This window comes from Trachymyrmex septentrionalis, unplaced genomic scaffold, assembly GCF_001594115.1.
Source record: "Trachymyrmex septentrionalis isolate Tsep2-gDNA-1 unplaced genomic scaffold, Tsep1.0 scaffold37, whole genome shotgun sequence".
NCBI classification, from domain to species: Eukaryota; Metazoa; Arthropoda; class Insecta; order Hymenoptera; family Formicidae; genus Trachymyrmex; species Trachymyrmex septentrionalis.
The window spans coordinates 8617028-8633290 of NW_017305536.1; the positions used below are offsets into that span (position 1 = coordinate 8617028).

Here is a 16263-nt window from a genome sequence, read left to right on the forward strand (position 1 = left end):
CATTAAATATTTTATATTTTAATATGCATTTACGTGGCGAAGGATTGCAAATTACTTTCGCTGAAGGCGTTTCTTGTGCAACAAACTGTTTGCGAGGATTAACTTGGCAATCCTTTAAATGCAGAGAGAATACCGACATAGAAAGATTCGAAAGTGCAGGAACTAAATAAATCGGACGACGTCCTTAGCACGCCTTTATCCGCGTGAGCCGTCGAGATTTATTAAACCTGCATATACTTCCGCATCTTCTACCTTGAGCTTAAGCTTCGATACGGTTTATTTTACTCCAGCAAGTTTCCTGAAATTCAAGCTAAACAAATGAGCTTTACCGCTGCTCAAGAAAAACAGACGTTTTCCCTTATAGGTGCTGGTTGAATATTAGATTAAGCTAATACAATGTTTGCCTTTTGTATTTTGACAAAGATTTTAATCTTCCAACGCACTGTTTAATATTATTTAATATACTTAATAAGAATTAAAATTTTTTAATCGTTAATTTTAAGTTGAGTACAGCTATTAAGCGATAATAAAAATATGAATAAAAATTAAATTAGAAATAAAATAATTTAATTATAAATATAATTGGTAAATTATATAAATAATGAATACAAACAAAATATAACATTATAAATGTAATTAAGCATACATTTTTAAATATAATTTTAGATGTCTAACAATGCGCCCGCGCGTTGCAATCGCATGTAACATCGCTTGTAACGCATTGCCTGATATCGGTATTTTCCCGGTTATTTTTCTTTGCCAATGTTATCGAGCAAAGAAGAGCGAAGAAGAGATATTCTTTCTCTCTTCAGGTATTGATATTTCTACCAACGACGTAAACCATTAGACATTAGGAATATATTTTTCCTTCTGCCTTTCTCGTTCTGTTTATTTTTTTATTTGCAAGAAAGATTTTTATTAAGTGGAAAAAATCTCTCTTTATCTTTCTTTCTTTTACCGGTATTAAATGTGATTCAATGCTTGGTAAACGAGAAAAAATACATCAATAAATAGTCTGTAAATTTAATTTTATGATGTAATAAATTGTAATTTCTACCTATACAGCACAAAAGCTTGCAGCAACATTGCTTGCATATACTGCAATATTACTGACAAGATTTATGCTATATAAATATCATTTACACTGATTCGCCTCTCTCTCTTCAATATCAGATAATAGTAATATACAAAATTTCCGTATATTTTTATAAAAACTGATAAAAAGTAGCACGTTATAATACATTCCGTATACGGTTGGAATCATTTTCTATTCCATTGCAAATTGCATTGTACTCCTCGAGAAATTTAATTCTCGAAAAAACCCGGCGGATGCTTAACTCGCGAAGTAATTACGCGCGGCTGATGTTAATTATCCGGTGTTCGCGTTATGTGCGCGAATACTGTGAAATCGACCGATCGATTTAGTTGAGACGCCACGGAGTGCCAAATGATTCCCAATGGAGCAAAACCAACCCCGGCAACACCAATCTGCCGGATATCGCGTAATTATCTAAGCAGAATAATATGCGCACGCGGAATGCTACGTTTTATGGTAATTATCTTTCATGGCTACTTTGCGCTTGGTACACATTCTCTGCTTTCGAGAACATTGATTTAGAAAAGTTTTAAAATCAGCTTGTAAAAAATCTTGTTTTTTGACGTTTTTTTATAAAAATAAAAGCATTAATATTTAAAGACTTTGATTAAGAAAAAACTCAATCGATATTAACTAAAAATAATGTAACATTAATAATTTATAATTACACATTCAATAATGTAACCGTTATGTAACATGTGCTATATATCGAGTATAAAATTATAACGTTGATTTTATGTTACTTTTAGTTTGTGTTAACTGGAAATTGATTTTGAATTTATGAAGAATTATATAGAACTTTCTATATTATATTATATACAGAACTAATTTACATGCGCAAGATATTATATCCGCAATATATAATCCGAAAGTTTCACGACTTCTTGTTTCTCAACTAACACCTTCTTGTTTCGCATCTTTTGTAGCGCATCGAAGAATACGTTGACAAAGTCGCGCATAAATCGTGGCTAAGTGCGCCTTAGCGTAGCCGATACACGCGCCTCCACTAATCCGTATTAATCGCCAGCCATTCATTAGGAAGTCAGCAATGGGTGCCGCGTAATTCTGCACCTGGCGCACTCTCTCGCGATCAATCGCTCGCGTTCCTCCCTTACCATAAATCTTGCCGCTAAACTACCGTTATACGCCCGCAGAAGACAATGACCAAGTAAGCTCAACGGCTGCTGAAGCACCCGCTGTGCCTCTAGGACAATCCGAAAGAAACACACGGCGCAATTGTATTTCCTCTTCGATCAAAGATGATCAAAACGGACTTTGTTAAATTTTTATTAAAAAGCGCTATACACATTAAACACGTGTATATAATATAAAATATCAATAAAATATTAGTAAATAGTTAATAAAGTATTAGTAAATAGTTCGTTTGCATAAAATATAATTTTAATGTAAAATAAATATTAATTTTAATACAAAACTAGAAAATTTACACAAAAATATTGTTAGGCATCAAGATCCGTTTTAACTGAATATGGCCTTCTGCGCTTACTGTATTTAACGATCTAATATTTTTGTAGCATATTATAAAAGGCGTTAAATAAATTGAAGAATGTTGTCCGTGAATACTAGAAATTGAATAATTTTTTTCGCTTTACATGCATTTAAAACCTTCTTTTAGCTTCCTCTTTTATTAAGTATTAAGATCGGCTTGTTTCGGATTCTCTTATCATTCGCAGTTCTACAAACAAGTTCCGATGCTCTTTATTTGATTCGGCGAGAACATTTAATCGGATTTTGAGATTCCGCTCGTAAGAGACTGATCGCAGACGCGTTCTCTTATTTTCCATCCTTCATTGTTATCGCGACGAAACAAAGGTAAGCGCGGTCGCGCAAAAAGACCGTAAGATGAGTTTAATGGCACTGGGCACGTCGCCAAATCGCGCCGCGGGGTCGAATGCACCGATTGAAATGTTCATTACCACCGCAAATCATCCAGCGAATCCGCGTAAGGAAGAGCTGCCTGTACTATATATCCACCACTTCGTATCTCTTTCAGCTCGCTCAACTGCGGTAGAAACGAATTGCCACGATAAATCCACCGGCGTCGATTTTTCTCGAGAGGCGCGTCGCTTCCAAGATGATGGGTTGGGATTCTTGGCGCTTATTACTGTGATTCGCAAACTCGCGAGAGAAAACTGAGAAATCTCGTCATTTACCACAATCTCAGAAAGATACAAAAATGTTATTCCTTCGGTCTACTTATTGAATAATAGCTTTAAAAGTACAAACGTAATTAAATAATAATCATATTTCTTTTCGATTAATAAACTAATCATTGAAATTATATTTATCCAATAGTTGATTGTTTAAATATTTTTTTGCATTATTTTCAGCAAAATTGAAGATATTAATCGCATATATTGTAGGAATAGTTAATAATTTATTTTCTTCTTTTCAAAGAGAAAATTGCAAAAATTCCAATAAACGAGGAAGAAATTTTTCATTTTTTAATTTGTACCAATAATTCTCTAAGCGAGTCTTTAACGAAAACTATTGTGAATTGGCCGATTTATAAACTACTGCCTTTTTTGTTCCAGACAAAGCTCCCTCGGAAGCATCCTTCAGAGGGACTGAGTATCTCACGATAGATTTGAGCAAAGGAGAACCAGTACTCAGTACACAAGAATCCATAAGCCTCCAGTTCAAAACGAGAGCAGCAAATGGACTTCTATTTTATTCCGGTAAGTACTTGCTGTGTTCATGGCGAACGACTTTCTTTGTCAATTATATAATAATAACTTCCCTCTAAGTGGCAATTTTATTTCCACTTGCGAATTGTTCTACTTTCGAATGCGTTAGCGGCAATTAAGAAAATAGATTCTTAATACTAGAAAATGTTCGCAGTTTGTATATCTAATAAACATATCTTAATATTCGAGTTACAAATTAAATATGTAAAAATAATGATTGTAAATATAGATTTTAAAGTATAAACCATAAAATTGTAAATTTTCTGGAAACGATTAATCATAGAGGCGCGCAATTAATTAAAAACAATTCAGGAAGATCAACAATGGAGTGACATCTAATCGAGTAACTTACGAACGACCGGATATCCTTTGAGAGAACGCAGGTAGACAATAGAACCATCTTGGACAATGGTCGCATATTAAATCCTTAGATTGCTCCTCTTCTCTCATGGTGACATTATAGCCAATTAGAACGTTTCAGTTCAGATACCGGACGTACAACCAACCAAAGAAATTTCGTCTCTCACCTTCCCTCTTTATGTTTAACATTGTTTTCTTATTATCTTTTCTCTCTTTCTCTTTTATTTTAAAGTGTTATATTGAATTATATTCGATCTATATATATGTTAATTTAAACTTCAAAATTTTTGTTTAGAATTTTTGCGCAGAATATCAATGTGAGGATATCGAAAACTGATCAAATTACTTCATTTATATATCTACTATATTTATTCATCTACAAATATTGTACTTTATATCAGTAATATTAGAATTTCTAATTTTATATTTAGTTCCAACATTAATGGTAAAAATTGATGAGAATCGAATTGCATATAAAGTACTAATTGGTAAACCGGATGGGAAAAGACCATTGGGTAGACCAAGACGTAGATGGGAAGATAATATTAGAATGGACCTTAACGAAATGGGGTACGAGGGTCACAAATGGAGGGATCTTGCTCAGGGACGGGAACAGTGGCGAGATTTGGTATTTGCGGCAATGAGCTTTCGAGTTTCTAACGCCTAATAATAATAATAATAATTAATGGTAAAAATATTTCGATTCTGTGCTATAATTCTAGTCAATTGTAATTTTTAATATGAAAAGATCAATAATTTGATCTACTAATAATTTTAAATGTTTAAGTATGAAGAGATGTTTGTAAAAGTAAGTTTTAGATAGTAAAATAAATCGCGATGTTGTTCTTTGATATTAATTTTAAAACTTTAACAAAATTTTAGTTTGGAATTTAAAACACAAATTTGTACAAAAATTTATACAAATTAAATTTAATCAAGTTGCCTGAATAATCAAGAGAGACTCGGAGAAAAGGTAGCTCAAGATAAAAGTTTGTTTCTTACTCGCTGGCATTTCGGTCAGATTTCTAATTTATTGTGCCTTTATATTACACCCACCGTTTCATCTGGCATATTATAGCTCCTCACCGGATGCACATGAACCTCCAGTTTATAGTATACTTACGTAATGAACGATGGAATCAGCGCAGCCAAGATGGCAAGACTGCACCATCCGCAGTAAAAGGAGGAGTTTGCACCTTCGCTCCGGTTACAGCAACTCGAAACCTATATAACGGAGCCGCAATGCCGTACCACATACACTTACGTGCGCTCTCACACGTCCGCATTCGCATACCCACTACTACATACGACACACAAGATGCATACGTAGCAATCGTTTCTCCCTCTTGCACTCGCTCTTGCATCTCCGCAGCGCTCTCACACCAGGCTGCTCATTTGTTCCTGAGATAAGCTATAATACAACCGCGCACTCTCGCCGCGCATTTAAATTGCACGTATTTCCGGGGGGCATAATAATCGTCACGCCACTTCTATTCTTTCAAATCGCGATATCGTACCGCGGGAATTCCCTTGCGAAGAACGATAAACATAACAATCTCCTTCGAGAATTCCGCCGAAACGTGCCTGACCATCTTCGTCTTTTACTACTTGCGCTGTCTACTTCTATACTTGGTTCGCTCACGTGCCGAGTCGCCGTACGTTAAATTCACATTGGAAATTTCGTCTGTTTTCGAATAACTGTTTGCAACACGATTACGCAAAGATATTTCTCGAATGTATTTGGGATTTACGCAGATAATTTGCATCCAGGGGATAATTAGGTAAAGTACATTCCAATAACGAGCGAACAATAAATAACAATTTACTCGTGCACGTATTTGCGAATGTGTTGGCGTTCAACGACTGTTATTTTTCATTCTAGAAAATTCGTTTGCTTTTTGATAATTAAACATTCAATATGAGCAGAGTTGGGAGAAACGGATCACTTATAGGAATTTTGATCACACTGAGAAAAAAATATACTATAAATTTTAATAAAGTTATTTGAATAGTACCAACTAAACATTTACTTACAATAAATAAATATATTTACTCAATAAAAAGAAAAATGTTAATTCAAAATAATGGTCCTTGTACCAAATAAATATATTTTTATATTTAATAAATAAAAAATTAGTATATTGTAGTAATATTGGTATATACTATTTAAAGAAATGATTTATTAAAATTTAGAATATTTTTTTAATATAGGGATGTAACTATAACGGAAGCGCGTAGAAAGTCTCGCCAATTTCTCACCGTAGAATCCACCTCGCAGGCGTTACCTTCGCAGCGCGTAACGTGTGTTATCATGTTTGTTGTCCGATAGCGATCCGCGATGTGCATCGCGCCGGCGATGGTGGTATTACGCGAATAAAAGCGCGATACGTAACGCGCGTAATGCACTTAGGCGCATACTAATGCGTCGCGCCGGTAGCAATTAAGCCCGAAGTACTGTCTGCATCTTTTATATGCTCGAGTCCCCGGGACTGCCCGTGAGATAATTAGTATGCGGTCGCGGCCCGATTTTAAAGCGACTACGGCAATAACCGACGGTGGCGTTTGCGAGATTCACGAGTGTAACGCCATATCCGTACCCGTTTGCGCTCCTGCCGACGCGCCTTAATCTACTCGCAATCTACTGATAAAAATTATAATTTTTGCTCTGTAGCGTATTAACGCCTCTTGTGTATTTATGTTCTTGTTATTCGCTGCACGTATCGAGAAAAATAATCGTAAATTGAAAAAAATACTTAAAAACTTGAGTTTTTTTTCTCTGTGAATTCTGTTAATTTAATTAAATGCACAACAGTTTGAAGAAAGTAAAATATTCACGCTATATTCACTGTGTATTCATAAAGGTGTTTATTGATTAACTGTATAATAAGAGGAATTTTCATAAACAATTTTATTAGATAACTTTTTTATTTTTAATAAAAAGTAAAGAATAAATTATAATTCTCGCTTTTTTTATTTCGATTTTTTCTTAAAAAAAAAATTGTTTTCACTGCGTTTAACAGATATACATTTTTATGATATAATCCTCCGTCTGTAATCTAATAATATTTTTTCTCTCTCCGATTTTGGTAAGCTTGAAAAATCGAGTCTTCTAAGAGTGTTTAATAATCATAATAAAAAAAATTTTATTTTTATTTTTTATAAATAAAAAATTATTTAAACAAATTTTGTAAAATTAAAAGAAACCGATTTTCTTCTAAGGAGTATTTTACTCCTTGAAAGTGCGACATGACATATAAAATATGTGTCCCTTATTTTTGTTTACAAAATAGCATTAAAAGTTCATCAAAATCATAGGAGAATATTTGGGTCTTTCTCGTAAGCTATACTTTAAATCGTTTCTCTGATATTAATTGTACAAGAATACTAATCGCAAAAATCGTTCTATCGGCAGAATCGTTTTGATCCTTCAACTCGTTACAAGTATAACATAATCCGCCAGGATTTTCTGGCGAATTTAGCACAGGATAATTATTAACGACGATCACCAGACGTTTTAACTGGTCGGCCGGAAGTACCTCGAAACTAATGGTTAAGCGGTCGTAATCGATTTATACGCGTCGCATCGTGCTATAATCCGGCAGGCGAGCTCGACGAAAAATGGAATGAGTCAGGGAACCTGATGGATCGACGTCGCCGCGGGGATTAAAAAGTTGCGTTGAAATTTGCGTACGTTGCTGTCGATCTTTTTTTCAGGCAATGCGTGCGACGTTAACGCGTCAAAAGGGATCGTGCTCAATGGACGGTAATGTTCCCGGTCACGTCAACACAGAGACAGCAACTAAAAAACGTCCGTGACGGCTGCGAGCATTTTCCGTATTCGACAATCTCGCGTCAGCCACTGTCACAATTAATTCAGTGGCATTATTTGCACTTCAAAAGCAAGATAAGAGTTTATTCGCTGTCCAATGTATACTGCACGCGCGCTCACAATACTCGCCACAACTTCATTAGACCCGTTTTTAATTACAGGAGAGGGCGATGATTATCTCACTATATCGCTGAGAGACGGAGGCGCCGCAGTCAGTATGAGCCTAGCCAAAGGAAGATTGGATTTGCACATAAAGCCGGTCAAGTTGCGATTCGATGATCGTCAATGGCACAAAATCGTCGTCCATCGGAAGGTCCAAGAGGTAACGATCATTATTATTTTATCTGTACATCCGCAAATAAATGATAAGATAAGAATTAAATACGGACGAATTAAAGATAGAATTAGAGACATCGGAAGTGAGTAACTGTAAGAAACGGACGCTGTCCAATAATGCAAATGATGTTGATATGTACCTTCAGCTCGAGATCCGTTTTTAAATATCTAATTTTAATGAGCGAAAAGTGGAAAATCCATTACAGTACGGATGTTGAAGGCGTTAAATTTTCACACTGTTGCGATTCAAATGGATCGGCGGACAGACGTGAGAGCAATTTTGTTAATGTTGTGGATATACACTGGCATTCATTGCGCATTATGCGCAGTAGAATAGATAACGCAATTATTTGCGCGCTACCATCGCGGGTTCCGTGAACTGTGCAGACTGACATGAGTTTATCAGTTTATCACCGCGAAATATTGGCATCCCTTGTCGAATGTAATATATACTGTACAGTCATGATAATTAAAGTAAACCAATATTTGTTCTGAAATCTGTTAATTTTGCAACAATGGATTGTTAATTAAAGATATTGTTTCATTCACTCGCGTATCTCATTTTTAACGTGAACAATATTGAAGCATTATAAGTATTGTTAATTCTTCATTATTTGCATGGAGTGTCCATGATAACCCAGCTTACAAATTCACTAAATGTATGAATACTACTCATATACATTATTATATTTAGCGCAAATTATTTTACAATTAAAAAAAGTTTTTGTATTTATCTTTATCCGTAGGATGTAAAGAACATTATCAATATTTATTTAATTTGTAGATGAATCCGTTAAGCATTTTTTTTTATTTTGCAAATTGCTCGCTTGATTTTTGTAAAACTAAGATTATGAGATAATTTGACAATGCTTTATTTGAATCTGAGATAAAAAATAAAAAATTCAAAATGATGAATACAATATCATAGATAGCATTTTTTTAAATGTATATTATCACAGACTTTGATTTTAGAGAATTTATAATTGCACAGCAACATCACACAAGTTTCCAGTTTCATTTTATTTGAAGCTCATCAGCGCTATGTGAACAGTTGTAGTAGATACTGATTTTCAAACTGATTTTTAAACTGTCATTGTGAGCCCTGTGATATTAGATCCTCCTTCACTGGAGAGTACTACTCTTTTGAAATTCGACATTGTCAGCAACATTTAAATTTAGTGACATCAAGAGAGAGTCTTGAAAACCTCTTAAAATCGAATTTCGCGATAATCAGATTATTTTTTTGAAATTTAAATTTTAAAATTCTGAAAATAGAATCAAATTCAGCGATTCAGAAAATTTTTTTAAAAACTTCTTTGAAATCTTCTTTAGTTTTTTTTATTAAAAGGTTTGCGTCCATCCAAAGAGTTAATTGTAAATCATCAATAACAAAAATTGAGATAAAATATTGTCAGAAACACCCTACGCGAACAATTACGTTAATAAAACAACATGGGTAATGTAGAATTAAATATATCGTAATAGTGTTAATTTGATATTTAGAAATTTGAGGAGCTCGAATATATGAATCAATAAAATTAAAGAGGAATAAAGAAAGTTTTAAACTGATGCTGATAAAAACAATTATTATAGATATAGATACGCTTCATTATACTCGTTGCATAGAGAAACTTGAACAATGGAAATAGCGTTATACAGCCAAATGCATTTAAGTAGTACGTGAAAGCTTACATTTATCTGTTTCCCATTCAATTCATTTTCATTATTTTCTGTTTGCAAAGTACCTTTTGTTAACAGGAAGCGCGATTGATCAGAGATTCTCGGGTACCATTATTTTTTATTAATCATATTTTCTAAGTACCAGATTAGGTATCTGTAAAAAGTAAACAGAATTGAATATTTTCATACTTTCCGTATAAAAATAAATGTTATATTATGAAACAGTTCAACAAAATTAATATTTATATTTAACAATACAATTTCATAATTTAAATAAAAATGTTTTCATTTAATCTGAATTTAAAAAAAAACATATCTTTTTATTGAAATAATTATTTTATTTTGGTTTTAAATTATAATTCTTTCATTTTGATAAAAATGTTGTATAATACATCTTTAAACTAATTTTGAAAATCATTACAATGCTCTTTATTCGTTCATAACTCAAAAGGGCTGTTTTTATGTTTCTACAAAAAAGAAATTGACTCAAATTGGTAAAAAATGTACGATCCCAAGGAAATACACTTTAATCACGGACACATAGAATTTTCTAGACTTATCTATTTCTGACTAACGTTCGTTATCTCATATCAGAATCGAAATGCGCCACTCCGCGCTATGTACAGTTACAATTTAAGGGCTGCGGATGTGCAGCGCATCGAGAATTAGGTCGAGAATGGTGTATAGCACGACTCTAATGTCCGCCGCTGCTTTGGATAATTTTCCTGAGCACACGCTGTTCGTTTGAGTCACTTCCGCAGCTGTGTAAACGAGGAATCGATTCCCCGAACATGTGCTGCCGAAGGACATCGTCCTCTGCGCTGCGGTTAAACCAGGGAAATATTTACCCAGCATTGTAATACGAAGATTTCCCTGGGTTTTCCTCAGCAAAATTTATATTTTTAGTATAATTCTAATATTGTTATAAACTGTTAATTTTTTTTAAACATTCTGTAATAATGACACTTCTCATCAAGTATCTGAAGAATTGAAATTCTTTCTAAAGAAATGAATTCAAAAATTAATGAAGTACGGTTCATATTTTTTTTTAATACTTCATTAATTGCAGCAAACTTGTTTGAATATTAACAAATTAATTAATACGAACAATCACGAAGGAGTACGACGTTTATATACCGTCCAAACGCATATTATTTATTATCACGCTCCAGTTATCTCTACTTACGCGATGAGTGGCGATATCTCTCCACGTGGCGTTTCAATATGCGTCGCACACGCATATATATATATATATATATATATATATATATATATATATGCGATATATGCAACTGTTCTCATCGCGTTACAAAGCGCATGTTGCGACATATCTCGGACGTACGCAACTCAAAGCATCAAGTAATTGTGCACATTTTCAATAGCGAAAGATAAATACTAAATTGCGAATAGAACGGGTGTATATGATTATTTCCCGCGTTCGTTTTACGATGCACATTTATGGTAGCACGCAGTGGCTTTGTTATAAAAAGAAAAAGCACTCGTGTTTATTGGGTAAAACATGCACGTTGCGTTTCTTCGATATTACTTCGTGCATGGAAAGTGCTGATCTGGTGAGTATTTATATCTTAGTCTACAATTAATAATAATTAATAACAAAGGTAGATCGCGAAAGAGGTACAGCACATGTCGAGAACGTTCAAATAATTGACCAAAATGTGAAAAATAGAGGGTAGATACAATGAATCTCCGGTATCTTAAAAATGATGAAAAAAAAAACAAATATACATACATATTTCTAATACATATTTCCTTTTTATTATAAAGAATAATTCAAAAAGCTTCTTACAAGAAATGATTACACACACACACACACACATACACACACTTTTGTATGTACTAAACTAACTAAACTTTCACATGAGTACCTTTAGTGGCTCGAAGGATATCGAACCGGTATTCCACTTCACGCTAAATGCGCTGCAGCATGTCGTTAGTTATGATGCCAATGGCAGCCACAATTTGGCTGCATTCACGTTTGACACTTTAGTGGAGAAAATTATATTCTTGATATACACTTAGAAGAAGAAATCTAATGGAATAATATCAGGGAAACGTCATTCGATAAAAACATAAATTTGAGCGAATTCCGAACAAAAAAAAATTTTTCGTCAAATCGTAATATTTATATTGATTCTTAAGATAATATATTTAAGATTATACTAATTTTTAAAATAATATTAAAACCTCGGAGATTCATCGTATATATCTTTTGTATATGTATATGCAATATTGTTTGTTGCATTTTATTTTAAATCGAAATGTATATATTTGCTACTTGAACAATTTTCTTCTAGCTTCTCTTGTAGCTTCTTTGTATCTTTAAATACAAAAGATGTAGATTTTTCTTTCGAGATATATATAATATCTCTCGAAAGAAATAAATATCTTGTAGCTCGATAATTATCGCTATCCTCATAACTTTTTTATTAAGAATTGACTACAAACTTTATTTAAAAATTTGCTAATTCCAGAATGGACAGAATAATTACATTTTGTGGTCAAATGAATAAGAAAGATACATTTATATTTACTATAATAATAATAATAATAATAAATAATTTATACTACATATTATTATAGGATGTATATATTTACAATAATAATACATTTTTTGTAAATTCTCAAAATATTTTAAACACTTATTCAGCTAAGACCACTGTGTGTGAAGAAACATTTGTATCGCGCTTTTAGTAGGGACTAAGCTTTATGGACAAGAATGAGAGAGGTAGAAAAAAATATGCATTCAGTGAGATTAGTTGTTGCTTCAGACAAGGATTCTTGTAACGCTCTTCAACCCTTCTATTTTACGAGCGGTGTGACTACACGCTTTCCAGGCGCGTTCAAAGAGGGCTTTCTCGTTCACTCTTGAACGTTGTCCTTCGACCAGTTTACTATCACGATATGTGTAAAGGTTAATACCGTCGACAGAAAGGAGGAAGGAAGAGAAAGAGAGTAGGAAAAGAGATTGGGTGTCTAGACACCCCTACTCTTCAGTTAGACTTGGGGGCCTCGGGGTGCGAGTTGCGAGGATCGACTTGCAGCGCGGATTGCCTATTACGTTCCTCCCGCGAGCGTTTACACCCATCGTATGTTACACACGGATACTATTATCTCGCCAATGGTTTAATTGTGCAGTGGTTACCATGGGCGTTTCACCAATGTATCTATACGTATAAATAATAATAGACGAGTATAAGTATCTTTTATCTTCTGTAGAAGTTGTACTGAATATTTAACTTGTTTTTTATTTTCTGTAAAATTTTTATTGAATATTTTATTTGTTCCTTTTACTTTATGTACAGATTTTATTGAATACTTATTAAATACTTTAGCTTATCGTAAGAGAAAAGTAAGAAGAATAAAAACAAAGTTTATTTATACGAAATATTAAAATTCATAATGAGTTAAAAATAAATTTAAAAATAGAGGAAGAACTATTTGCAGCATTATTAAATTTTTCAATTCCATCGATAATAAAAAACTTTTAATATATATTTTTAATTTCTAAAAACGTTTATCTTTTCCGAGAGAGAGAGAGAGGGGGAGAGAGAGAGAGAGAGAGAGAGAAAAGAGAGACTCTTTCTCTTCTCTCAAATATAAAATACGGGCAACTCTCTGTTGCAAAACAGAATAGTTAATTTTAGATCCATGTTCGTTCAGTAAACAACTGAAACTTTCCAATACTTAATGTATAAACATTTGTTGTTAGAGAATACGAAGCAAACATTATTTACGCTACGTTTAATTCTGTATTCAATTAATTTATATATAGTTTAGCTGTTTGCTGTGTACTTTGCTATCAGCTTCATTTGTTAATAGAAAAAAGAAACATGGTTTAAGCGAATATAAACTTTTGTTTTTGTTCGTGATAAAGGTTAAATATAAAACTATATTTATGTTTTAATATATATCATAAATTCGAGTTACGTTACAAAATTGATCAAGTTGTTTATTTTTTATACTCGCTCAAAAATATCCCGAAATTCGAAAATGCAGAGAAACTGAAATCCAGCTGATGTTCCGATGACACGCACTAGTGCATTGAACGCACGATATTTCGCGGTAACGTTCGTTAATATCGACCAACATGAATATTCTGATAATATATTCCGCATGCGAACTTCTAAGATTTCAATCGATTACGTCACCTATACGAGTGCTATAAATTAAGCTCTTAAATTTATTAAATGCAATTGGCTGGCAGCTTCGAGATAAGTGTTATATTAATTAATTACGTAGATTTTATTCAGTTTAAAATAATATATCGCTGTAATTATGTAATTGTCTGCAAAAGAAAAAAATATCGGTAAAAAATACGGTTCAATAGGTGTTCAATATTTTATATTATTATTTCTGTTAATTGCTAATGTACATAAGCATGAACGTATTTATATTATCATACTACAATACTTATATCTGCAACAATTTTATTCGCTTGTAGATGAAATTAATCTTTAGAAATCGGAAAGAAGGGGATTTATTTTTAAACTTTTATCTTTTCCTTGAATAAAATTTATTATAATTTATTGTACTTTGTCCTTGTCTTAAAACGACACTATTTTTTACATTATTCCAGTGCCACTATGACTTTTCATCCTATAAAGATCAATTAAAAAAGCTATAAAAACACGTAATAATTGAAGATAGATTAATTATATTTGAGCAAACCACATCTATATTTCACAAATTAAGAGTTACAATATATTCTTCAATATATTTGCGAGTAGAAATGAAAAATAAAATCCTGGAATCTAGCACGAGGGATGCCTTTAGAATGAACAGGGAAAATGCGCGGAGTCGATTCGAAGATCCTCAAAGGACGAAGCCTGCCACGATCACGCGTGCTCCACCCGAGAGATTTCACCGATCTCTGACAGAAAGATTTAACACCGTATCACCTCGGAGCGTATCCATTCACTGCGCTCAGTGCATACCTATGAGGGCAACCCGTTCGTTCGCGTTCCTTCTCGCAACGAATTCTTCCCGCTTTTGCACGCGCAAGCGAGCACGGAGTGACGGAGGCGGATCGCGTCCTCATCCTTCGTATGTCACTAGATCAGGTGTCCCTTATGCGCGAGTACTTTCATCTCTCGTTGCCACACCCCTCGCTTTTTCGTGACGACAAGTGCATCGACCGGAAGGCTGAGCCCTCGTATTCGTAGATAAACAAGGAATACGCAGGGATTGGGATTACGTGATTTTATTTGATGCCCTGTAGAATTTACCTAAAATTCAACAAACTTTCACGATTTAAAATTTTGTCTGATGTCCTCATGTTTTATCTTACATCTTTTTATTATAGATTACGTAAAAATGAAATTTATTGTAGTGTATTTATACTCACAATATTATACAAAAAAGACGATTTTCTTGAAGTACCTGAAAAAATTTAGCTAGATATAAATCTGAAAATAATTTTGTTGAACTAAATAATTATGTAGGACGCTGAAACTACTAAATATTAAAACTTTGCAACTTTTTGCAGCATTTTGATGCTTATCAAGCTTAAGATTTTTACTTGATTATTTTAATCCAACAAAATTATTTTCAGATCTGCATCTGTCTAAATTTTTAGATACTTTAGCATAATCGTTCTTTCAACGTAAAAATTAGAAAAGTGTTACAAATAATCTCTACATAAAGTCTACTTGACATTTTTTTCTAAGGAAGAGGTCTTGAAACTATCCGAAGAAGTTACGATTATAAAAGATATCGGATACTTTTTTAAAACATACTGTGCAAATTAAAGTTAAATTAGAAACTTTTGTAAAGACGTATATCTTAGGCTAGGAAAAAAAAATAAAATAGCAAATTCTTTTTGAAACGAAACTTTCCTGCGCTACTTTTTCTACCAGGATGCGGGACGCGAACGAAGAGATTCGGGGTCGTATATACCCTGCTATAAATCAAGATTTCAATTCGTCGCCTGCCGGATCGAACTTATGTGCATCGATAGCGCCTCGCTTCTCTTGTCACGCTTGGCTTTCACGACGTGGAGACTTCGGGAATTTACTATCGAAGTATGCCATCTACGATACGTTTGTTGTCACGATCGATTCCTGCTAGAGGAAGAAACAGAGAATGCTCGTATAATAATGTCCGTTGAATGCAAGAAAATTTGCGTGGAAAGATTAAATGCGTACGGTTGCAAAGGGATAAAGAGCATGCAAAGTAATAATAAAATAAATTGTTTGAAAAGTTTAAGCAAAAAATAAAGAATCTTTCTGAGAAAT

At 33.4% G+C, this 16263-nt stretch overlaps 1 protein-coding gene across 1 annotated transcript in view; it reads left to right on the forward strand.

Moving 5' to 3' along the window:
• LOC108750753 (neurexin-1) overlaps nucleotides 1-16263 on the forward strand; it is a 229340-nt gene that overhangs the window by 118147 nt on the left and 94930 nt on the right. Inside the window, exons 4-5 of the mRNA XM_018490467.1 lie at nucleotides 3652-3795; nucleotides 8155-8315. Coding sequence (XP_018345969.1) covers nucleotides 3652-3795; nucleotides 8155-8315 — 305 coding nt within the window. The remainder of the gene's footprint in view (nucleotides 1-3651; nucleotides 3796-8154; nucleotides 8316-16263) is intronic.